Below are 24,623 nucleotides of genomic sequence, written 5' to 3'. Positions count from 1 at the left end.
AAACATTTACAGAAAGTGAACATCTGTACAGCTGTGCAAATAGAGCTTATTGATTTAAAGAGGCTTTGGGAAAATCAGAGTATCAGATCAAGTCAAATTAATGGAGAAACTCTATAAAAACCACAGACGGTTCTGTTCCAGTGTACTGATCTACTCGTAGCAGTGGCGGGAAGAATAATGATAATATTCTTATTAAAATGTAATTTTATATGAATTATTAACCTAAATGAATTATTATTAAAAATGTTCTGCAATTTCCTTTGATGTCAATAAAGAGTTTATCTATTCTTTTTCTTCTACTTTTTATTATTATTATTATTATTATTATTATTATTAATTAGTTAGTAGTAAGTAGTAGCAGCAGCAAAGAATTAGAGTTCATTTAAACTTTAACACAGTCGGGCAGATAGCAGCAGCAGGAAAAAGTGGCCAAATTAATGAAAACATGCAACAAAAAAAAGTGTGGACGAATGTTTAAATATTTTGTTTGGTTTTGGCCAAAAATGTTCTCTTTTATGCATCATAAATCATAATCACAATAATAATTATAATCATAGTAATAATAATCATCCCTAAACTATCCACAGAAACGGAAATATTGGCCTGGGCTGCCCAAACTTTTGCATGCCGCAGTATTGTGTGTACCTCTGTTTCCTCTCTGCTCCAGAATATTCCTCTGTCCAGTGATCACTGCTGTATCTGATCTCTCTCTGTCTGTCTCTCTCTCTGTCTGTCTCTCTCTCTGTCTCTCTGGCTCTCTCGCTCTCTCGCTCTCTCGCTCTCTCTCTCTCGCTCTCTCTCTCTCTCGCGCTCGCGCTCAGGACACACAGCGAGGTCCAGACAAGGAAGAGGCAGGACTACCTGGAGTGGCCTGAATATTTCATGGCCGTTGCGTTCCTGTCTGCTCAGAGAAGCAAAGATCCAAGCTCTCAGGTACCGGAACACACTGCAGCAACCCCACCACCTCCCAGAGCTGCCTCTGCCTTCCACCTCTGTCTGCCCTGACCGCTGACTGACCAGCATGGTTGCGGAGAACCTCTGAGGGTTCGAGACGTACAGCTCTGTGCACTTCAGTAGATAAGCCACTCGTTTAGCTGAGGATCGGGTGGACGCTCTCGCGCAGGTCCCATTGCACACACAGCTTGTCTAGTCCCTGTAGAGAAGAAGTACTGCCAATAGAATAGGACTCTCTGGAGCAGATCATCATCATGACCCTATCAGCTCCATGCTGTCTAATAATGAGGGGTATAAAGCCCCCCAGCATTGAGGAGCTGTGGAGCAGTGGAAGAACTGTGTTCTCTGGAATGATGGTGGAGGAGCTCCATCCAGTACTTTTGGGATGGGTTGGGGATGATGATGTGGGGTGGTGGTGATCATCATCCAACATCCTGACCTCACTAAAGATCTTGTTGCTGAGTGCAGTCAAATCCTGATCGGGGCATCAGTTTGATTGATTGTATCAGGGAGCAAAATAGTGTCTTAATGCTGAGGTGATTCTGATCCAATCTGATCTGTGTGTGTATAAATAATCCAGCTCCACAGTTTAGAGGTGTCTGTGTGTCTGTCTGTGTCTGTGTGTCTGTCTGTGTCTGTCTGTGTGTGTGTGTGTGTGTGTCTGTCTGTCTGTCTGTCTGTCTGTCTGTGTCTGTGGGCACGTGTTGCTTCATTGTGTTTCTTCTCAGTAGCTGCACTGAGTCTGCTCTGATGGAAGCTCTGCTCTGCAGGTGGGCGCCTGTATCGTAAATCAGGAGAATAAGATCGTGGGGATCGGCTATAACGGGATGCCCAACGGCTGTGATGATGACCTCATGCCCTGGTCTCGGTCTGCTGAGGACAAACTGGACACCAAATACCCTTACGGTGAGTCACAGTGTGGTGTTACATTAACGTTTATAGTCTGGTTTAGTTCAGTTGATGGTTTCAGTGTGTAAGTAATACTGATGCGCTCTGCAGTGAGAAACCTGCCTCGCTTTTAAAAATGTATTTATATATATATATATTTAATATTTTTTTGTCTTTTAAAAATATATATATATTTGGTCTTATTTGTGTGTGTTTTTTTTTTTTTCTTTTTCTTTTTTTGCCCCATTTTTATTTATTTGTATTTTATCCTAGGTCTTAAGTATTTTTTTTTCTTTTGCTACCATATATATATATTGTGTGTGTGTGTGTGTGTGTATAATTTTTTTTTTTTTTTTTTTTTTTTTTTTTTTTTTGTCCTGGGCTTTTTATTTATGTATTTCATGTATTCTTTTTTCTGTCTATTTTTCTTTTCCATTTTCCTTCCTTCCCTCAAACAGCAGGGCTAAATGGTTTCCATAGAAGTTGACAATGCTGCCCTGTCACTTTCATGACTATATATATTTTATTAGAGGTGATGATCCTTCTCTCTCTCTCTCTCTCTCTCTCACACACACACACACACAATAGACCGGAGTGAAAACAGTTAGTGTTGGGTTATTGATCACAGGGTTGTGGGTTTGATGCCCACATCTGCCAAGCCATCCCTGTTTGGCTTTAAAAAAAAAAAAAAAAAAAAAAAAAAGCAAGCAAGGCCCTTTACCTGCGGTACTCTAGAGGTGGTGTAGCATGGCTGGTCCTGCGCTCTGCTGCTTTGCTCTGTGACTTTCTAATCTGGGAGACGTAGCGAGAGAATTTGTCCTGTAAGTGTAAAAGTTTAATCACAATAAAGAGACTTAACGTTAATGTGCAGTTAGGGTGACCCGTGGGCGTGAGGGAGGATGTTTGGTTGGGTATAAAGTGTGATGGCTTTCTGCTGTAATCCTCCCGAGCTTCTCCTGGAGGAAATGTTAGATCTTCTTGTGCTTCTGGACAGCTGTGGGAGGACCCTCGCCATCTGGGTGTCTCTCCAGGAGAGACCCTCACATCTCGCAGGGGAGGCCTGCAGTGTAGAGCAGAGACCTGCTGCTGCTGAACAGTGAAAAGGCCGAGAGCGATCCTCTCCAGCACCTCATTAAAGCCTCTTACACTTAAAAAGGAGAGTAATGGAGCGCCTGATGAGCTGCTGAGTTTACTGTCCAGCTGGTGCTGTGTTTTGAGCTGCATATGCGCGCATGCAAACTTCAAAATCGGCCTTCCAGATGGGACCAGAAGGGGTTGTTTGGAGCAGTGCTGTAGAAAGAGGTTTCTTAAGCTTTTTTTAAAAATTATTTTTATTTATTTATTTTTTTAAATGCCAGAACCCACATTACCTCCACAAAAAAAATGTCCAAGTTTTTAGTCTGCTTTTACTCAGTTTTTTTTAAACAGTCAGCTTCTCAACCAAAATTGACAAGTGGGAATTATGAGCTGTCTAAAAAAATAAAAAAAAAACAAAAATATATATATTTTTTCCTTTCTATTTTTTTTTTTTTTTGTAATATATATCATATCGTAATAAACTTCATTGTGATGCACAGTATGCTTCTCTAAGTGGAGGGCCTCTCCAGTGCTGAAAGAACTCTGATCTGCTGCATTTTTCATTACAATCAGTGGAATTAGTCTAGAAGATGGTTTAATTGGAAGAAATGCAGCAGAATTTGAATAAAAGCTCACTGTAGTCTAGGAGGGTGTTATATATATATATATATATATATATATATATATATATATATATATATATATATATATATATATATATATATATATATAATTTTATTATTATTATTATTAATTTTATTATTATTATTATTAATTTTATTATTATTATTATTATTTTAAGAATCTGTCACTATTGATGCTACTAATCAATTAACATTTTATTAACATGGGCTTTTTACAACAAATATCACAAAGCAGCTTTACAGAGATCCGGGTTCGAGCCTTTTCAGAGCAGCTAGTGGCAAGGAAAAACTCCCTCGGGCCGAGAGGAAGAAACCTAGAGAAGAACTAAAGGTTTAAAAGGGGAACCCGTCCTCTTCAGGTCGACACCGGATCATCATAAAAATCAAAACTGTATAAAAACAAGAAAACTAAACTGAATTAAGAGAAAAAAGATAATTAAATGTGACGCCAAACAAGCTAAACATGAGTGAGGTGATAAAGTCCTGCAGTGAGGTGAGGATGGGTCAATGCGAGGCCCCAGAGCAGGACAGCGGGCAGCAGGGTAGTGGAGAGCCGGGTCAGGGGGGACCAGGATAGAACAATTGGAATTGGGCATCTCTGTGAGCGTGAGAGAGAGAGATGGATATCGATCAGTGATTGTCTGCGATCGCGTTTATCGTGATTGTTTTTTTTTGTGATCTAATAATTTACCGTCCACTGATCGAGCTGAAGGGGGCGCTGTGGTAAAATGATTCTAGACTTATACCCTTTCAAACCTGTCCAGCTGGACCACTCTGTATCCTTATGTCTGGATATTAGATTCACTCCTCCTCTTCTTCCCCAACATCATCCTCAAATCTCAGAAATGACTCATTATATTTTGTAGTTCCCGATCTTTCCGTTTTGCCGTGTACCGGGAATAGCCTGAATTGACGACCCCTCCGTAAGTCTTACCCTGGTGATGCTGGTCTCACTGCTCTCACGAGAGTGTGTTCAGTTTTTCGGCAGACTGTGGTGAGACCGTGTGGCTGAGGCTGGTTTAATGCAGTGCTCAACCACTAGAGGGCGACAAACCACCAGGTTTTTACATTAAAAATCACATTAAACCCAAATTCAAGTTATTCAAGTTATTGTTCACATTTACCATATACAGTCACACACTCCGCAGCTCGCAGTGAGATGCCTTGACCCTTGTCCGAACGTATAAAACAAGATGGTTAAAAAATGTATTGCGAGTGAACAGTTTGGAGCAGGGGAGCTTAATTAGAGTTCAGGAGGTCCAGTTAGAGACTTTCCCCAGTCCAAGCTGCAGAACCTCTTGCTGTCTAACCTGTCTGGTGATTCAGTGCCAGGTCCTCTATACTGAAATAGCCAAAGCAGTTTTTTCAGCGTTCCATGCATTAACAACTGACTTTGTCAAATTACAGCTGAAATACACTTCGGTCAGTTTCAATAATTTGGTCAGTTTTCACACAGAACTGAACGAGATAAATAAATAAATATTAATTAATATTATAGCCCCGCTTGACATTACTGCTTATAATAAATGCCACGGGCCCAGAGCATATGAGCCACACTGGTGTAGTCCGTCCGTTCCTGATTAAAAGCTCAGTTTTTGCTCCACTTTTCTCTTTTTGAAGCCACCACTGGACGCACCACTTCCCTGTAGGTGTGTAACTCAATAGAGTTGCCACGCTCATCAGAATGCACAGATCTGATTGGTTGACTAGGTCACATGTGCTGTTCACAAGAACATACGATTGGTCTGTGAGTTTCCTGGGCTGATAAACCTGTACCGTAGTCTAGATGTTACCCCTATAATACGGTCATGGTCCGCGTCTGGGTCAGGACAGTGGCCCGCCTAGTAGTGACCTCTGGTTCAAAGGAAAGGTGGGGGTTCCATAATGTGGTGGAACGGTCGATGGTTCTCACGTTCCTAGAACAGCCCTTTGTAATAAATGCAAAGGACTGTTTGACCTGATACTGCCAGCTGTGCTCAATTGTCTACTCAGTCCTTGCTACCTTGCTGCAAAAAGGAACTTTGAGTAATTCAATTAAATCCTCACAGCAATGCTCCTCCTCCAGAATCTAGTAGGAAGCCTCTTTCTCTGGGCCGTAGAGACAGTTACTCCCAGCAGAAGCAGGATCAGCTCTGTTTTAATAGTCTTGATTTCAGAAGAAGCAGTGAAATGAGCAGGTGTCCCAATACTTTTGTCATACATTAGAGTCTATATGAATTCTTATTTATGGGATTGATTTTAACCTCCTCCTGCTCCTCCGGGGCTGTTGCAGTGTGTCATGCGGAGCTGAACGCCATCATGAATAAGAACTCTGCGGATGTGAAGGGCTGCTCCATGTACGTGGCTCTGTTCCCCTGCAACGAGTGTGCCAAGCTCATCATCCAGGCAGGTGAGTGAACACGCCCGCATCGCAGAGAGTCCTGCGGGGTCTCTGATCATGTTCTGCTTAATTTCGTCTGAGCCACATCTGGCCACGGTTCTGCTCAGCAGATCTGACCTCTGAAGTGCCCCAGGCTTGTCCTCTCTGAAGTCCACTTGCAGCATCCGTGGCTTTCTCTCCGTTACAGTTAAACAGGCCGTCTCTGTTGCTGCAGCTTTACACGACATGTCCAAATATTTGTGGACACCCCTTCTTAATGAATGCATTCAGCTAGTTTTAGGTGCAGCCTTTGCTGACACCCATGTGCAAATGCACACACACACAGCTTGTCTAGTCACTGTAGAGAAGTACTGCCAATAGAATAAGACTCTAACCAGATGAACCTATTGGCACCATGCTGCCTAATAATGCCAGGTGTGGGCTAGAGGGGATGGCTAGAGCCAGTATGTCGGGGCCAGCATCAGACTAATGCTTCAGAATTTTTGTCTGGGAGGGAACAGCAAATGAGCAAGTGTCCACTTTTGTCCATATTGTGTATGTAAATCTTAATCTGACAAAATAAATAACATCTTGATCAGTCCAGTTTGTGTAGGTTGGGCTAAACAGCCGTGGGCTTACATGGGTGGTCACATTGGGGAGGTGTTCAGCCAGTCAAAATCAGCATGTTAATGAGCTCATGCATATTAACCACTACCACACCACCTGTTTTAGGTGCCTTTCAGTCATGAGTCTGGATCCATCAGCTTGTCAGCAAAGGGCCATGTACAGCTGTCCATGAGGGGGCGCTCATAGCCTGATTTGTATTCACGGCTGCTTTGTGAAAGTGAAATAATGAGTCAAGACTGTGATGTAACAGTTTTGAGGTTTTTGAATTGGCCTGTTTTATGGCTCCGTTTTGGTTCTGTTGTCTTTTCTTTTGAAGGAGGAAACGCAGTGTTTGAGGAGTTAGGAGGAGGTTGGGACTCTGTTTACCCCTGGTCACATCATGCAGATTAGATCAGGATTAGATCTGGATCAGGCCAACCCACATAAAGCTGCAGGTGTGAACAGACCTCAGACTCATTTACACCAGATCCAAATCCCTTCACTCAAACCACCTCAGGAGGAGGTCTGAGGCTCGTCTGAGCCTCGAGTTCTAGCAGTGTGAACTCCTCGGTCTCCTTAAGATACAGTGAGCAAATTTGCAAATTTGCATATTTACAATGTTTACTCATTGTAAATATTTGCATATTTACAATGAGCAAATTTACAATGAGCAAATTTGCATATTCTGTTCTGCACACCAATCGGATTTCAGTCTGACTGGAGACTTATTTGACTGACCAGTGTAAACGCATGTAGCTAAAATCTGGATTCAGTCCAAATACTACTCACATGAAGTGCCCAGGTGTGAACGGAGTCTTGCAGTCGGGGTCTTGCAGTCGGGGTCTTGCAGTCGGGGTCTTGCAGTCGGGGTCTTGCAGTCGGGGTCTTGCAGTCGGGGTCTTGCAGTCGGGGTCTTGCGCTCTCGTAGGGTTAATAAATCCTCATTTTTTGTGAATGTAGTTGAGAGTACGAGAGGATCAGCTCCTAAACAGGACGGCTGCTACAGTATTACAGTATTTTCACTCCACCCCTGCTGTCTGCTGGGGGAGTCGTAGTCTTAGTGAGCCACCGCTGCACTACGACATGCGTACACACACACACACACACACACACACACACACACACACACACACACGTGATGCGCGAGAGAGAGAGGGATGAAAGAGGAATGGGATCTTCATGGTAAGAGAAGCCCTGCTGTGTGGAGAGCTCAGCAGGGGGTCACACACACACACACACACACACACACACTTTCTCTCTGCCTGTCTGTTTTGAGTGTTTTTGCTTTCTTCTCTCTTGCCCTGCTGGCCCTCTGCTGTTCTACACTGTGACATGTTTTCCTCTTCTTTTGTTACACTTGCGCACTCTCGCACTCCCTCCCCCTCTATCTGTTCTTACACTCACAATGTGATGCACTCACTCGGTTGCTCACTTCACTCTCTCTACTTTGGCCTCCTTTCTCACTTGCCTCTTCTATTTAGTCTCTCTCCCACACTGTCTCGCTCTCTCACTCTCTTTACTCTTGCTTCCTCTCGCGCTCTCCAAGCCCTCGCTCTTCTTTGTCTCTCTACCTCTGCTGTCTTTTCATCTTTCTTGCTCTCTACCTCATTACTCTACTTGCTCTCGCTCTCTTGCCAGCATTCCCTCCTTGTGGGTGCACTCATTGCTCACCTACTCTGCTCTCGTGCTCCCCTCGCTCGCTTACTCTGCTCAGGCCTTTGCTCTCGCACTCCCCTTGCTCTCGCGCTCCCCTCAATCGCTTACTCTGGTCTGGCCCTTGCTCTCGCGCTCCCCTCAATCGCTTACTCTGGTCTGGCCCTTGCTCTCGCACTCCCCTCAATTGCTTACTCTGGTCTGGCCCTTGCTCTCGCACTCCCCTCAATTGCTTACTCTGGTCTGGCCCTTGCTCTCGCGCTCCCCTTGCTCTTGCGCTCCCCTCAATCGCTTACTCTGCTCTGGCCCTTGCTCTCGCGCTCCCCTCGCTCTCGCGCTCCCCTCGCTCGCTTACTGTACTCTGGCCCTTGCTCTCGCGCTCCCCTCGCTCGCTTACTGTACTCTGGCCCTTGCACTACTCTTGCACTCCCCAAACAGAGCGTATCAGTGAGTTTCATAAAGGGTCAGATATTATGGTCTGTTTTCAGGTTCCACTGTAAAACAGCTCCACACTGCAGAACCTCAACTCCTTTATTTACCTTCTGAGAACGTCTGCGCTGCTGCTGCAGCCTGCTGGGGATAATGTCCGTTAATGAGGCCTTGAGGACAACAGGTGGCGCTCTGCACACCAGGGTTAAAAACAAAGACTCAGAATCGGGATTAAAATAACAGATACCTGATCTATTAAAATACGCCTGGATCCACTGGATTGGACATGCAAAGGTTCTTTACCGATTAATTTACCAAGGTTCTCTCACTCTTCCTTATTGATCCGAAAGTGGCATCACTGAGTCGTTGGGTAAGATGGAGGGAGGTGTGTGTGTGTGTGTGTGTGTGTGTGTGTGTGTGTGTGTGTGTGTGTGTGTTCTCACTCTCTCTCTGTTCTCAGAGTTGCTCCCGCTCCACGGGGTGCCATGTCTGAAGCTCATGTATATTCAGCGTCGTTCCTGAAGGTGCTCTGTTGATGCCAGTCAGGCTGGAGCTTGGGTCTGAGCTTGTTTCTGGGTTTGAACGCGAGTGTGTTGATGGATTGGTGTTCAGTGTGAGTAGCAGCTGTCTGTACTGTTTATGAGCGAGACGGAGACCCCTGCCAGGGTTTTGACTGTCGTTCTCCAACGCAGACGCACACAATCAGCCCAGCAGTGTGAGAATGTGGGGTTTATCCTCCCTGCGTCTCAGGAGATTTGTCGAAGCAGCGTGTGAACTAAAGCCTGTGTGGGGCGACGGTGTGTACTGTCCTTTAAAGAGTCTAGAGAGAGACGGTAAGAGAGATGATCTGTCGTCTGCTTCTGTCACCAGGTTCTCTCAACATTTCACAACCTGGAAGTAGTGTTGGGCCATCCGCTGTAAACTCCTGTAAACATGGTCAGCAGTCAGTGAGAGTGTCTACCTGTAATTAACTCTATATAACATAAGAATCAACCCAAATAAACAGTCAGTGGTCAGTGAGTGGACCTGGACATGATCTCTACGGTATGTGGTGGTCTAACTGCGGGATGTATGTCCAGCGCTGGCTGGATATACATGGTGGTGATTTTACTGCTTTAGAGAGCGAGTATTTTCTAATACATCCCTAAAGGCTCCTCCCGCCCCCTGAGTGATGGAGCCCGTGGCCATCGTGGGCTTTAGTGGCTGGTGAGGCTGGGCAGATTGCAGGTGTTTATTCTGTTAAAGCTGAAAAATGGAATTCTAATATCCGGTAATTAGCACCTCGGGGGGGCGTTGATACAGTGGCCTTTCTGTCGGCCGGCTCCTCAGAGTCCTTCCTGTTCGGTCACAACGGCTCCATTGTGTTGTGCTCGTCTGCGGCACAGTGGCCACTGCTCCTCCTGCTGTTACACTGAAATGAAGCTCAGAGAATCTCTCTAAGCTTTAGAGATTACTAAACACAAGACAATAAGGCGACCATAGAACTATTCGTCCAAGTACTCTCTGAAGAGGTGGGTCTTCAGTCTGGGTTTGAAGACAGCGAGCGCTGGACTCTGCTGTTCGGACACCCAGGGGCAGCTCGTTCCACCACTTTGGTGCAGGACAGAAAAAAGCCTGGACGCTCGTCTTCCGTGGATCTTAAAGGATGGCGGGTCGAGCCGAGCCGTACTTGAAGCTCGAAGGGCTCTTGGTGCGGATCGGCTTTTGATCAAGTATGGAGGGGCTGGTCCAGTCTTGGCTTTGTAGGCCAGCGTCAGGGTTTTGAATTTGATGCGGGCAGCAGCTACAGGAAGCCAGTGGAGAGAACGCAGCAGTGGAGTGACATGGCTGAATTTTGGGACATTGAAGACGACCCGTGCCGCTGCGTTCTGGATGAGTTGCAGGGGCCTGATGGTGCGCAGAGGGAGACCAGCCAGAAGAGAGTTGCAGTAGTCAAGTCTGGAAGTGACGAGAGACTGAACGAGCACCTGGGTGGCCTCTCTAGAGAGGAAGGGTGGAATTCTCCGGATGTTGTACAGAAGAAATCTGCAGGACCGAGTTACGTTTGCAACATGACTTGAGAACGATAACTGATCATCCATCGCTACACCAAGGCTTCGGGCTTCAGTAGAAGGAGTGACCAGTGAGTTCTCAAAGGTGATGGCAAGCTCGTTTTTTGGTCCAGCAGTTCCCGGGATGTACAGCAGCTCCGTCTTGCTGGGGTTGAGTTTGATACCAACTCTGACTTAAATAGGGATGCACCGATCCGATATTAGGATCGGATAACGGCCCCGATATTAACTAAATTAGCTGGATCGGGCATTGGATAATTAGGCCGATCCATGGAACCAATCCTTTCACTTTAATTTGTCAGTGTGAGACTGAACTAAATGTGCAAATAAATAAATGACATATGGCGATTTAGTACCTTTTATATCTGTTAATTTATTATATAAAGTAATGATTAAGTCATTCATGATGCCTTAAGTCTCTCCCACATGGTGAGGTTATGGTTTATTAATTTACATTTACATTTACATTTATGGCATTTAGCTGACGCTCTTATCCAGAGCGACTTACAAGGTCACACGTATTACAGATGTGGGCCAATGTAGTGTTAGGAGTCTTACCCAAGGACTCTTATTGGTATAGCACAGCATAGTAACCCAGACTGGGAATCGAACCCCAGTCTCCCACATGGTGTAGTAGCTCACTGACAGCTAGTGGTGTTATCTGTTGCGCCACACCAACCACTGCTATTAATTCAGCGGTGGTATCAGACTGATATCTGGTATCGACCGATATGCAAAGTTTATGTATTGTATCAGTATCAGAACTGAAAAAGCCGGATCGGTGCATCCCTAGACTTAAATACTCTATAGATGGCTCTAAAAAAATATAGTAAAAATACTATAACTATCTCATCCCATGATCTAATAGGCTTGAAAGATGGGTGTTTACTGGTGGAGGAACGGCACATTTGAAAAAAGTTTCAGAGCTGAAAAAAGAAAAATGGCCACAAAACAGAAACACGAGCAGGTAGGGAAGCGTAATCTGGCTCAGCTTCACCAAACAGCTTTTAACTGCTGTTTAAACCCACATTTTCAGAGCAGTGAAGAAAACCCACCAGTTTAGGAACAAAGTGCTTCTGCAGCGATTTCACATTCGGCTTCTAAACTTCAGTGTTTCTTTAAACAAAAAACCCAAAGAGCTGAAAGTTCCAGTAAATCTGTTTTATGGTAATAACTATTTATAAATATTTATGAAATCTGCTAAACTTTATGGTATCCGTGCTCTCTTGCGATACTGATGCTGTAAGTGCCAGTATCACTAATTTAATACACAATTACTGTTTATTTACTAAATGTAACTTATTTTTATAGAGTAATCTAATAATTGTTTTTGACAGCTCATTTTTGGATTACTCTAAAGTGAATGTTAGGAATTCTCCAAAATAATAATAATAATAATAGTAATAATAATAAAAATATCCTTTAATATTGCAGTATTAACGTCTTTTCTTACACATAGTAATAACCGCAATATTACAAACACATTATCACCCTGTTATACATTACATTACACCTCCAACCCCTGACCTGTCCGTTACACAACATGCAGCTGGACTGATGTTAGTGTAACCTTTCTTAAACCAAACCCGGCCAAACTGACCTGTACTGACCTCATTCTGATGAGGGGTCATATATCATGAATGGAGGCTGTGATGCAGGTCAACTCATTAAACCCTTCCTCAGAGCTTTTGAATCTCGTATTAGTGATGAATAGAGAACCTCGCCTTAGAATATGAAACACTGCTGCATGTAGAAGTGATTTTTGAGTCTAATAAGAGTCTAATAAAGCAAAAAACTGCCACTATCTAGAACCTATATAGATCAATGTGCTGCTAATTACTCTCTAATGACGTGTATGGTTGGTAATAATTCATGCTCAATCATTTAAGGATCTTAAAGTATTTGTTGTGGATCTACTAAAACAAATATTGCTATAACCATAACATAAGGAACACAAATGATGGGTTTATTAAGATTTGTAATTTTCAAAACTATAAATAAAGCCTAAATTAGACGTAAAAAATAAATACAAATAAATAAAAATTAAATAATATATACATTTATTTATTCATATTCATTCACTATGCGTTAAGTCTTATGGTTTCATAATTGCAGGGTGTGATGTGAAATTTACTAACTGCAATATTAGTTGTAAGCTGTTCATTGTTTTTTAATTTTTATTTATTTATTTATTTATTTAGCCACTATCTAGAACCCCCATGATTCAGTATTATCCCAGTTATGAATAATCTCATTAATAATCTCAGATTTAGGTCCTTCATGGTTATAAATGTGGGTAACAGGGTGGTAAAGTGTTTGTTTTATGAAGTGCATTGAGAACCACTAGTGATGCAATTAGGGTTTTTGTTTTCAGCGCGGAGCTCCGTTCATGGACTAATACAGGTCATAATAAATAAAGCTTAAATCAGAATGAATAAAGCCTTTAGAAGTGTCTAATTACTTTTGTGTCCAGTCTGTTAAATTCTGTAAATAAATATAAAAGAGCAGAAAAATGTCAGACTTAAGTTTCCTGTACAATTTGCACTTGATTTGAACAGGGGTGTCCAAACTTTTGCATGACTGTAGTGTCAGCCCTGGTCCTGACTCGTGTTTCTGGGAAATGGCTGCTGGACAGTGTTGAACAGGGAAGCTGCAGTGAGACGTCCTGCACTGCCTGGGTCCGGGTCCGAAGTTTTAGTTTCACTTTTTATTTATTTTTATTTATTTATTTTTTAAAATGTATTTTTTATTTTAAATATTTTTCCTCTTTTTTTTTTAATTTATTTTTAATTTATTTATTTTAATTTATTTATTTTTTAAAATTTATTTTTTATTTTATTTATTTATTTTTTAAAATTTATTTTTTATTTTATTTATTTATTTTTTTCTCAGCATGAATTCCTCCTCGTCCTCCTCCCTCCCGGCGAGTTGTGCGTGTGCTGTAAGCATGGAAGGCTCTGTGCTGCTGCTGTTCGGGTTCTCAGGCTTGCTGGAGGGTGTCTTCACTCCCTCAGGAGTTAACTGTGCTGCTTTTCCAGCGGCTGCCATCTTGTCACTTCCACTGGCTGTTATCTGAGGGAGTGAGGAGGAGGAGGAGGAGGTTGAGGTGGAGATAGGCGGCGGAGTGTCACTGCTGCATCTCCAACGTGTCCCTAGAGGAGGGTAGAAGAGGGGGAACAAAAAAAGACTGTGCCGGTGTTTTGTTCCACGCTCCCTGCTGACCCACGCCGGACAGTTCCTTCTGCTTAGGCCTTCAAATGCCTCCGACTCATAAATGACCAGTTTAGTGTGATTGGAAGGAGACAGGATATAAATATCACACAGCTGTCGTACTTGTATCCCAGATTAAAATTTATCTAAAGATATTTACTGAGCATTACGGAGAAGTTTTTATCTGGATAAAGTGTCTCTATTTAACTTTACTTATTAAATATGAATCACATTTTAGCTCAAGTTCAGCAATTATATAATATATAATATTGTCGTTGCTACGTTGACGTATTAAGCTGATACCAACAGGTAAAGCTAGCTATCGTGCATTTGCTAACCGCTATCAAGCTAACCTTAAATGGGATCCAAATAAAATAACCCGGGGGGTAGAGAGGATGTCGTGGCGCCGGATCACGCTCTGGCACCTGGCTCTGACCTATGGCGCATCACTGCTACGCCATTAGGAGGCGCTCAGTGTGTGAAGTCCATTCTAGGACTTCCTACAACTGAGTTGCTACCACCAGTCACTGTCGGTCACATCAGAACATTAGGACCACCCCTGCTTTGGAATGCTCTCCCGGGCCGTTACAGACGTGGGGTGACCGGGTTTGTTGCATGTGTAAAAAGCGAGCACCGGTCAGTTGTAGCAGAGTGCCAGACCATCGTCACCGGCAGAGGAAGCCGTTTAACTGACGTCCAGAAGGGCATGATAATAGGATACAACCCCCCCCCTTCCCCAACAGGCACATGCGTTGTTTCTATCGGTCACCCTGATCGTGTGTGTGTGTGTGTGTGTGTGTGTGTGTGTGTGTGTGTGTGTGTGTGTGTGTGTGTGTGTGTGTGTGTCTCTCTCTCTCTCTCTCTAACTCTGGCTATTTGTCCCTTGTCACCCCTGCAGGTATAAAGGAAGTCATTTACCTGTCAGATAAATATCACGACTCTCCGGAGATGACCGCCTCCAGACGACTGCTGAACCTGGCTGGAGTCCAGTACAGGTGGGTGTCCTGGGATGCCATCGAAAAGCTTCCTGATTGGCCTCGGTATTGCCAGAGCACAAATATAACATCTCGGCTCTTTTACACGGCATTTTTGCAGTACAGCGTCCGTCAGTGTCTCCAAAATGCTCCAGTAAAAAATGGCCATGCTGTAGTTTTATAAAGGGTTAGGAGGGTTTTCCTGAGCGGTGCAACTGTCTAAGCGTCAATTAGAGATTTAGAGAATTAGTTCCCCGTTGTTGCCCCAGCCATCCATCATCGGCAGAGCATGAGGGCATAACTGGTCTAAGTTAGAGGTCACTACACCGCCTTCCAAATTATTATGCAAATTGGATTTAAGTGTGTTTTTTTTATTTATTTTTTTTTTACTTTTTTGGATCACTGAAGGCAATCTCACACACCTGTGCTAATTAGCTTGCCAGGTGAGCCTAATTAAAGGAAAACTACTTAAAAAGGACGTCCCACATTATTCAGCAGGCCACAGGTTTCCAGCAATATGGGAAAGAAAAAGCGGCTTGGGAACAAGGCCTGAAAACACCAAGGTGTAATGAGGGAGGTTTCTGCCTGAAGCTCCGCCACGTCCCAACAAGGCTGCGACCTCGGCATGGAGAGCGGGGTCATGTTTTGGGCCGGAATCAATGGGAGAGAGCTGGTAGGCCCCTTTAGGTTCCAGAAGGTGTGAAAATGACCTCGCCAAAGGAGGTAGAGTTTCCGACTGACCACAGTACCACGGTACCGTGCCTTCTGTAGCAAAATCCTCTTCATGCGTGATGATGCTCCATCTGATGCTGCACAGAATACCTCCGTGTCGTTGGCTGCTATAGGCATAAAAGTTCACGTCGAACCAGCAGCTCGGAAAGGCTGTTCTGACCTCCTGCAAGGAAATTCAAGCAGAAACTCTCTGGAAACTCACAAGTCCAGTGGATGCAGGGGTGGAGGTGCTTTTTGAAGGGAATAGCTTCTGCGAATTCAAGGTTTGTTTAATTAAACGTGAGTTATGCTCTAAAATATGATGACTTTAGTTATACTGGCTGTCGTTTGTGTCGTCCGTTTAGAGAAAACTATCGTTTGCGTGATAAAGTTCCAGATTCATTCGGAACTAGGTGTGCTAGGTGGACTGCGGTCTTCTCCAGGCTTGCACTTATGAGCCAAAAACTATTGAGAGCTGTTTAAATTTGGCTGAGGTTTTTAATAATTAATACATTTTAATAATAAAATGTATTTATTGTTTATTTAATTTAAAATATAATCAGCAACATTCCTAGTCTTTACGCTACAGCTGTAGCAGCCCAATTGCATGCATAAATATCCCACAGGACTCTACTCGGCCAGTCCGTAGCGTCACGTGCCGGCTCTAAGAAGAGAAACGTGAAGTGCTTCAGGTACGGCCCTGCTTCCTAATGCAGGTTCGACATCATGATGTTCTGCACCTTGGCTTTAGGATCTTTCTCTAACTGGACCTTATTGAATTTTAACTAGATACCCCTGATCTAGATCATTGATAAAAAACTCACTCACTAGCTATTAATGGTAAATATGATTAATATGATGATAATTAGTATCTGTGTTTTGGGACCCCCCCCTCCCTCCTGTTTCACATGCGACTGTTTTATTGCACAGTGACCTTTAGATTGGTTTGTCCACCCTGTAACAAGACCTCATCGAGTGTGTGAGGGAGTGTAATGGTTGCAATAATGACCTCTTCAGGGAGCTGTGGGCGGTCAGCAGCGGGAGGCCACAAAGCGACCCCAGACAACCCAGAGAGAGGCGGCAGCCATGACATTAAAACTGCCTCTTTCTGCACTTCCTGTCCATTCGGTCAGCTTCACTGACCATACAGCAGCACTGTGTAGACCTATAAGTCCAGACTGTGTCCATCTGTAGTTTCTCTGCAGACTCTCTGCAGTTATCAGCCTCCTCTCACCTGGTGTGTTCTCCAATGCTCAGGACCCCACAGGACTGACCACCACGGAGCAGACTGTAGTATGTGGGTGGTGGGTCGGCCAGTCATTCTCAGCAATGCAGTGACACTGACTGGCTGACGTGGTGGTGGTGGTGTCAATGTTTGCTGCGGTGGTACAAGAGGAGCAGACACCGGGTGAGGCCGGGGGGCTTTATATCCGTCTACTAGCCCACGTCTGGCATTATTAGGCAGCATGGGGTCAATAGGGTCATCTAGTTGATCTGCTCCAGAGAGTCCTATTCTATTGGCAGTATTTCTTCTCTACAGGCTAGACAAGCAGATGTGCAAATGGACACACAATGGGTGCAGCTTAAAGTAGATGAATGCATTCGTTAGAAAGGGTGTCCATAAATATTTGGACGGTGTATGGACGGTGTATTAACAGCAGTGTAAAATGATGGTGTTGATGGAGGTTTTTGGCAAATTATTAATAAACATGTTTTCTTTTGATTTTTTTTGTACATTTTGTTCAGTTCAGTGATCTGGGCTCTTTAATAGCCATCCAGTAGAGCATCAGCATGATTCTGCTGCTGATATTTTAAGGTAAAATCGCTGCATGTTGCTGCTTTTAGAGGTTGTGGCTTTTTTAACAGAAGTTTAGAGCCTGTCTGACAGTCTGCCAGAGCTCAGTGTTTTTATTCCTGTGGGAAATGTGTTGTGTCCAAATCTGCTGATTTGCTGGCAGAACACTGTCCCCCGATTCAGCTGCTATCTCTCTCTCTCTCGCTCTCGCTCTCTTTCTACTCGACTACAAGCTGAGGCAGTCTTGTCTGGTTGAAGACGGCCGGCTGAATATCTTTAAGCAGTCTGTTTGTTATCTGCTGTTAAAGGCGGGAGCGCTCGTTCTTCAGCCCCGCTGACAAAGAGGGAAAGTCCAGACAGGAGGCTCTGGTGGACGCCGAGAGCCTTTTCAGACCCAGAAACGCAGACTTCACTGCAGCGCTGAGCTCGGATTCAGCCTCAGCTGCTTCGGGGCTGGTGCTGGTGGTGGTGGTGGTGGTGGTTGGGTAAACTGTCCGAGTGCAGGGTGAGGGCCGACACGCGCTGAATTTCCAGCCAAGTCGAACGTGTAGCTTTGTAGTTTTCTTGGAATTTCGCACCATAAAGAAAACGGCAACCCTCGTGTTTCTCGTGAGTTTGCTGGGGTTAGCGGACCATTGTCGGACTTCAGCGTACTTTAATGGACGTGTTGTAATCGATAGCTGAGACTGCTGCCCTTTCCTAAACACCACAGCCATAATTCACCCAAACACACTGACCACAGTTTCCACTCCTTCCAGTTTAACCACGCTCAGCTGAGAGAGTTAAGCCGAAGTGGAGTGAAGGCAGGGCTGAACGGTGGGACAAATTCACTCATGTTCACTTGCTTGGACCGAGACGGATTGGCCCGTCGTCCACGTTGGAGGGACATCCAGACATGGTAGCTGTGCTGAATCCTGAGGAAGTTTGAGACCGCTGCTGTTCAGAGCTGACCGTGGCGACGCAGTGGCGGTGAGCGGTCTGTAGGCTCCTCTGGAGGGGACGTTCTGAAGCTGGTTCCCTAAAAACAGATTAAGACGTTAATAGATGTTCTTTTACTCATCCGACTTTCTAGGACTGACTCCGCCTCCTGCTCTTTCTTTTGAACTTTCGTTTGCGCACTTTGTCCTTTCGCGCTCTTTTCGTTCTTTCGTGTGCCCCTTTTTTTTCTTGTGTTGTGACCTTTTGCATGCTCTGTCATTTTGCACAGTTTCTCTCTTGTGGTCTTTGTCCTTTCGCTCACTTTCTCTTTTTCTCTTTCGTCTTTCGCTCGCTTTCTCTTCACTATCCTTTTTTTAAATTATTTTTTTCCCCGTCTCTTTCTTGTGCTTTTACTTTTGTGATTCACTTTTGTTTCCTTTTGCACTCTTTCCTCCTTTCGTACGCTTTCACAACATTTCTCTTTTTTTTTTTTTTGGTGCTTTCGCGTTTTTTTTTGTTTTTTTTTCTTTTGCTGACTTTGTCCTGTGCTCTTTCTATCTTGCCTTATTTAACTAAGTTTATCTTTTGTGCACTTTCTCATGCTTTTTCCACCTGCAGTTTCTTTTAGATACGCTGTATGATGCAAGTGCTCTCACGCTGCTCAAAGTACCAGTAGACTTGATTGCGTTCGCTCTCGGGTACGGCTGGAATTCGGGGTGCAGTTTCTCCTGCATGCTGAAGTCCACTGTGGCACCCGTGTGTCTAGGGAGAGTAACCTTCGCTCCCCACCATTTCCCCATCCTTTCCTCCACCAATACGCAGATTAAGTGCATTGGTGCTGCTCACCAAGGCCGAGCTCACAATACTGATTAGCGGGCGATTTACAGCACACCCCCACCGGGAACGAGGAAGGTGGGAAGCATCAAATTACGGATACTGAAATTCTTCAGAGTGGAGAAAACTTAATTAAGGTAGTTGGAGGTCAAGGAACTGGCCTTAAGCTGTTCTAAAGATTTTATTTATTTGGTTGATCATCTAATCTCCAATCAAAAGCCTTCCTGCACTGAACCTGGACACTGAAAAGCAGTTTCGCTCGAGAGTTTGGAGAGTTTCTGAAGTTTGTAAGGAACTGAAAGCACAGTGGGTTATATGACCAGGGTCGACCAAGGATAGCAAGTATCCCACCAGTTAGCATCGCATCACTCACACACACACACACACACACACACACACACACACACTGTTCTTGAAGGTGATGAAGGTGTTGAAGCAGGGAAAATGATCAAGCTTAAGAATCTGAAACACTCAGATGACAAGAACCGAGACAATGACCGGGTCAGAACATCTCCAAAACATCAGGCAGGTCCTGTGGGGTGTTCCTGGGTTATGCAGTGGTCAGTACCCACCTCACAATGGATCGGGCCTAATGGATCTGCTGCTTACGTCTGAAGGTGGTTAGAAACCACAGGACACCTTGCGAGGTCTTGTGGACTCCATGCCTCAGCAGGTCAGAGCTGTATAATGGAAAGACCTAAGGGAGACCTACACACAATATTAGGCAGGTGGTGTTAATGTTATGGCTGATCTGATTAAAAAGACCACATGGAAGCAGCAAGTCAAACGCTGGTTCCTTCAGTAGCTACGTTAGCCTCGTAGCTCCAGTGCTAAACTACGGAAGCCAGCTTCAGACCCCAGGCATGTCTCGGTCAATCAAGAACGTTCGCTTTAATTTCAGCTGACCTGCTTTCTTTCTCTCAGCCGATTGAAATTGAAAGTTACTTTTCTGGTTATTTGTAGCGTTTAGCTCGGAATTTCAATCAAGCGTGAGCCTCCGCCGCCGCCGCGGCAGCTAGAGTGAAGTTTTGACCATTAGTCTGAAGTGCGAAGCTGTCTGCCCACCAGGCCTTGGGGTTTAATTTGTGTGTTACGGTTTCAGGTAATTCGTCTGCCACTCATACGTGATGAAGCGCGTCACCGATGCTAATCTAATTTAGATGTCATTGTGGTCGGCTTAGCAACCCGTGGGAGTAAAACGTATCAATGTTTCAGTAGCGCCGCCCCCCTCAAACCCCTCTTTTTAATTACTTCTCTTTTAATATTTAATATTTTAATGACGCACACATTTTATTATATATCCACAGGCTGGCACATGCTTTCATTTTCTGCGTCCTTCACTCTTTCTCCAGTCCTCTTGTTTAATGAGATTTGGGAGGAAGTGGCTGTTCGCAGTGTTTGAGTGAAGCTGTAGGAGCTGCAGTGTGGGAGGAACCCACGTTCTGTACCTTAATGCATGCCCGCTGTATAGAGTCCCACTGTAAATACACCACTAAGACTTTCATCAGAGCCGGATCAGACGCGACTGTGGGCGGACGAGCCTGAGGAGACAAAAGAAACAGCTCTGGCGGGGATGAAAATGGGGGAAATCCTTGAGGACGCGTTCCTGCTGGCTGCAGGAGCAGAGGTTAATTCCCTCGCTGCTTCTTTCCGAGGCTCGTCCTCTACCTGTGAAAACGCTTCCTGAAAGACGGCAATTATTACCGTCTTCTGTCTCTCCGGCTCCGTCTCAGTCCGCCGCCTCGGCTCCAGAGCTTTAATTCTTGCGCTGAATGGATCCAGCGCCTGATATAAGCGGGGGGCAAAGGGCAGAGATGCTCACCTCGCTCGATAGTTTTGCTTTTTGAAGTGAGACGCTGCGTCCTGAAACCGTGACTGTGGTTTGAAATGTTCGGTCCGATCCGAGCGGCGGATCGGCCTTCGGAGATGCAGGTTGAGAAAGTGAGAGAAGCTGCATTAGTCTTTATAGAGTACAGGATGCTCAGCTCTAAAGAGCCTCAAAAAGGCAAATGAGCTCAGCCTCACCGATCTGTAAGACCCAGGTGTTGGCTGCAGCATTCCCATCACAACTGGTTCCCACCGTAAATCCCACAAGTCCATGGAGTATGGAGACAAATAAGTTCTTCTAAATAAGAAAAACCTACCTCTATTTTAGCGATCTTTAGGTGAGCCGTCAACCGTGCGTCATGCATCTTGATTTAGGGGGCGTGTCAGTGTGTCTTTGCTATGGTAACGTTGGGAAAAATTTGCCTTGCGCGGCTCGAAGCGCTCAAAAGTCATGTACGGAGCCTCTTAATGAATCATGGGTGTGTTTGTTTTGGGCGGAACGTGCAGTAATAAACCAGAGGAACTCGCCATCCCTTTAAGAGCCAGGTGCGGTCTGACTGACCTTGGCGGGTTGCTATTTTAGTGGTGTAAAGTGTGGGGGATGTACGAGTGTTGGGCTGCACAGGCCTGTGTTGACAATTCACTGCCAAGATGGCAACGAACGTCTGCCTAGACTATTTTTAGTCAGTGGAGCTCCTCCTGTGTTTTCTATGACCAAGATACACAGCAGTACTCCAAAAACTGACCTGAACACCCCTGATTTCATCAGCGTAGAGATATTCACAAGCAGCACTGCTGAAAATAGTAAATGTGAGGATAGACTGTTGGCGGGGTGGAAGATAGCAGTGAGCATCGTGACTCGCCTTGCGCTGGGAGTAAGATAGGGGCCCTAGTCCATAGATACCCTCTGATCCCCGGCCTTTAAACAGTAGATTAGGATTATCAGGCTTATCTTGAATACGCACTAAACCCACTTTCAATTTACGAAGAGAGCAGAAGAGAACAGGTGTACATACAAGCATCAAACTTGCATTGAGCTTGAAAACGGTGTTTTCTCCCAAAAAAAGAGAGGTTCTCCACTTACGTGGCTTCTGTAGCACCTCAACTTGCCTTATTATAAAACTACAGAACGATCAAATACAGTTCGGTTTGCTCACAGGGTGAAAAACTAAGTGGACGGGATCTGTTTTATATATATTTGTATAATAAAGTTTATAAACTGTTATAAAGGATAACAGTCTGCTCTCCACAGAGTCAGAAAGCTCACTCCGGTCGAGCGGCTGCTGTTTAAAGGACAGGAAATTAAAGCGGAACTTTTCTGAATCTGAAGCCGCTCGCTGATTTCAGGAACAGTTAATATCCAGGTTCTGACGAGCTCAGCGTCTTTAACTCACAACTATGGTGGGCTTATATTTTTTTCGGCCTGTTTTCAGAGTGTGGGAGCTCCTACAGCTTTTAGCGAGCACACTAAAGAACTCCTGCATGAAATGTCTCCGTCCCGTCACGATCACCTGCATGAGCTTCACCTCCCTGTACTCCACTCTGATTGGTTTGTAGAGAGGCATGCGTCTGGTGTCAGTCCGGCGGGTCGCCTGCTGCTCCTGTTCTGCTGCTGCTCCTGTTGTTTAATGGGTGACGATAACCTGCCCCAGCTTCCTGTAATTGGTCCAAGAAAAAATTTTTTCACACTGCGACCCGACAGGACCATGGTTCAGTTTGGTCCTTGTGGTCAGTTGTGTTTTTTTTATTATTATTTATTTATTTATTTATTTTTCTCTTTCTGATTATTTCTACTTTTCTCTCTTCTGTCCTCCTTTCTATTTTTAATTCTTCTATTTATTTCTGCTTCTCTTAATTTCATCTTATTTTTCTCTTCTCATCCTTTTCTTTTCTCGTCCTTTCTTCTTCTTCTTCTTCTTCTTCTTCTTCCTCCTAAAGACTAGAAAAATAAACCTGGCTCAGTGACCCACAGACAAAACATCAAGCAAGTGTCCAGAGCAGGAGATGCTGGACGGGTTCAGTCAGATTCAGACCGTAATAAAATCTCTCCTCACACACTTCTGCTCTCACACACTGGTGCGATCAGGGTTGAAAGTTTAGAATCTACTCTCTCGAAATCTCTGCTTGTTTTAAAGGATCTGCGGCGGTTAAATAATTCAGCGAGATGTAAGGGGAGACTGATGGGCGTAAAGCCGACTGTAGGAACATGGACGGCTGTAGAAGCGCTGAAAGGAGGGTTTCTGATGATGAAGTCAGGAATGGAATAAATAGGCTGGGTTTGAGGTGTGAGAAATGCTTGACCCCCTGCTGTCTTGGCAGGTGGTCTGGTGCGCGAGCAGCACCTGCGGTTAGAACCAGTACCCTTACACTTCCCCAGAGGAGGATTCTGGGGTAATTGGCTGCTTCAAAGCCTCTGCGTGCTGGAGTGGATTGAGGTGATGGGGTGTGAACGTGCAAGCCAACTTTATCACCCCCCCCCACACACACACACACACGCCCCCCCGGCCTTCCCCCCGCTACCTTCTCCATGTTCAGCTTTTCTTTTCTTTTCTCTTCTCTGAGCCAGTTGTGATATATGCGCACTGGCCATTTTATCAGAAACACCGGTGTTCATCTCTAGTCAGTTTCTGACTACAGGACAACTGTTGTCTGTCATTGTCCAAATACTTAAGGACCTACTTGGACCTCGCTTCCATATACTGGCCATTTTATTAGAAACCCCTCTCTGTGCTTCCACTCACTGGCCACTTTATTAGAAACGCCCTCCTTGTGCTACTACTTGCTGGCCACTTTATCAGAAACCCCTGTGAAGTAGCTCCACCTCTAGAGTCTCTACTGTAATGGTTTGCTTCATAATTCCTTTATCTGTTCTGTGTTTTTCAGGCAGTTCAAGCCCAAACGAGGCCGGATCGTTCTGGACTTTACCGCCATCGATGTCTCTGGAACGAACGGCGTGAGCGCGTTGGAGGAGGTGAACTCACTCTAGAGGCCGAGGTCGCCTGTAAACGAGCTGCTGAACGTTAGTGAGATACCAGGCATCAGTGAAATAATAACCTACACCGTTACTGAATTTTACAGAACGTTCACTCGAATAGACGGCAGGTTTTGTTGTGGAGGTTTTTATTTTTATTTTTTTATTTTTGAATGTTTAAATTAGACGTTTTCTACGTTTCTACAGCAGAAAAAGACGTTAATTCACTTCCTAAAGCCTGTAAGAACCTTATCTGTTTGGAGATGCTGGTCCAGTTCTGTAAATGTGAGAGCGTTGCTACTTGTGTCTTTATTTTTGTGTGAATGTAAGATTTCAACAAATTAAATGTTACGGTCGTCATACTGAACTTTTCAGAAACCTACGATTTTCTTATTTTTGTTTGTTTATTTTTATTTCACACTGGGGGGAAAAATGTAACAAGTAATTCCTTTAGATCTAGTCTAAATATCTTTATTTATACATGAATTGAATAACATGAAAGATCTTAGTATTTAAGTTATAACCTTTTTACTTGTTTTAAGTCACTTGAATCCACTGGCAGAGATCAATTTGTTCATTGATCTAAATTCTTATTTCTTGCATTAAGCAAAATGATCTGACATTACATAACTGCCAATAAAATAAGAATAAATAATTGCTAGACAAAATCATTTGAAACAAGTCTAAAAAAGTTACATTTAATATTTTTTCAAATTTTCTAT

At 44.3% G+C, this 24,623-nt stretch overlaps 1 protein-coding gene across 1 annotated transcript in view; it reads left to right on the top strand.

Moving 5' to 3' along the window:
• The window catches only part of dctd (dCMP deaminase), a 25,611-nt gene extending 1,332 nt beyond the window's left edge, over positions 1 to 24,279 (top strand). Inside the window, exons 2-6 of the mRNA XM_072678586.1 lie at positions 822 to 933; positions 1,725 to 1,860; positions 5,836 to 5,952; positions 14,770 to 14,866; positions 23,814 to 24,279. Coding sequence (XP_072534687.1) covers positions 822 to 933; positions 1,725 to 1,860; positions 5,836 to 5,952; positions 14,770 to 14,866; positions 23,814 to 23,916 — 565 coding nt within the window. The 3' untranslated portion in view covers positions 23,917 to 24,279. The remainder of the gene's footprint in view (positions 1 to 821; positions 934 to 1,724; positions 1,861 to 5,835; positions 5,953 to 14,769; positions 14,867 to 23,813) is intronic.
• Positions 24,280 to 24,623: the final 344 nt, after the last annotated feature.

This window comes from Salminus brasiliensis, chromosome 4 (assembly GCF_030463535.1).
Source record: "Salminus brasiliensis chromosome 4, fSalBra1.hap2, whole genome shotgun sequence".
Taxonomy (NCBI): Eukaryota; Metazoa; Chordata; class Actinopteri; order Characiformes; family Bryconidae; genus Salminus; species Salminus brasiliensis.
The sequence above is the reverse complement of the archived record's forward strand: the minus strand, read 5'-3'. Positions and strand labels throughout refer to the sequence as shown.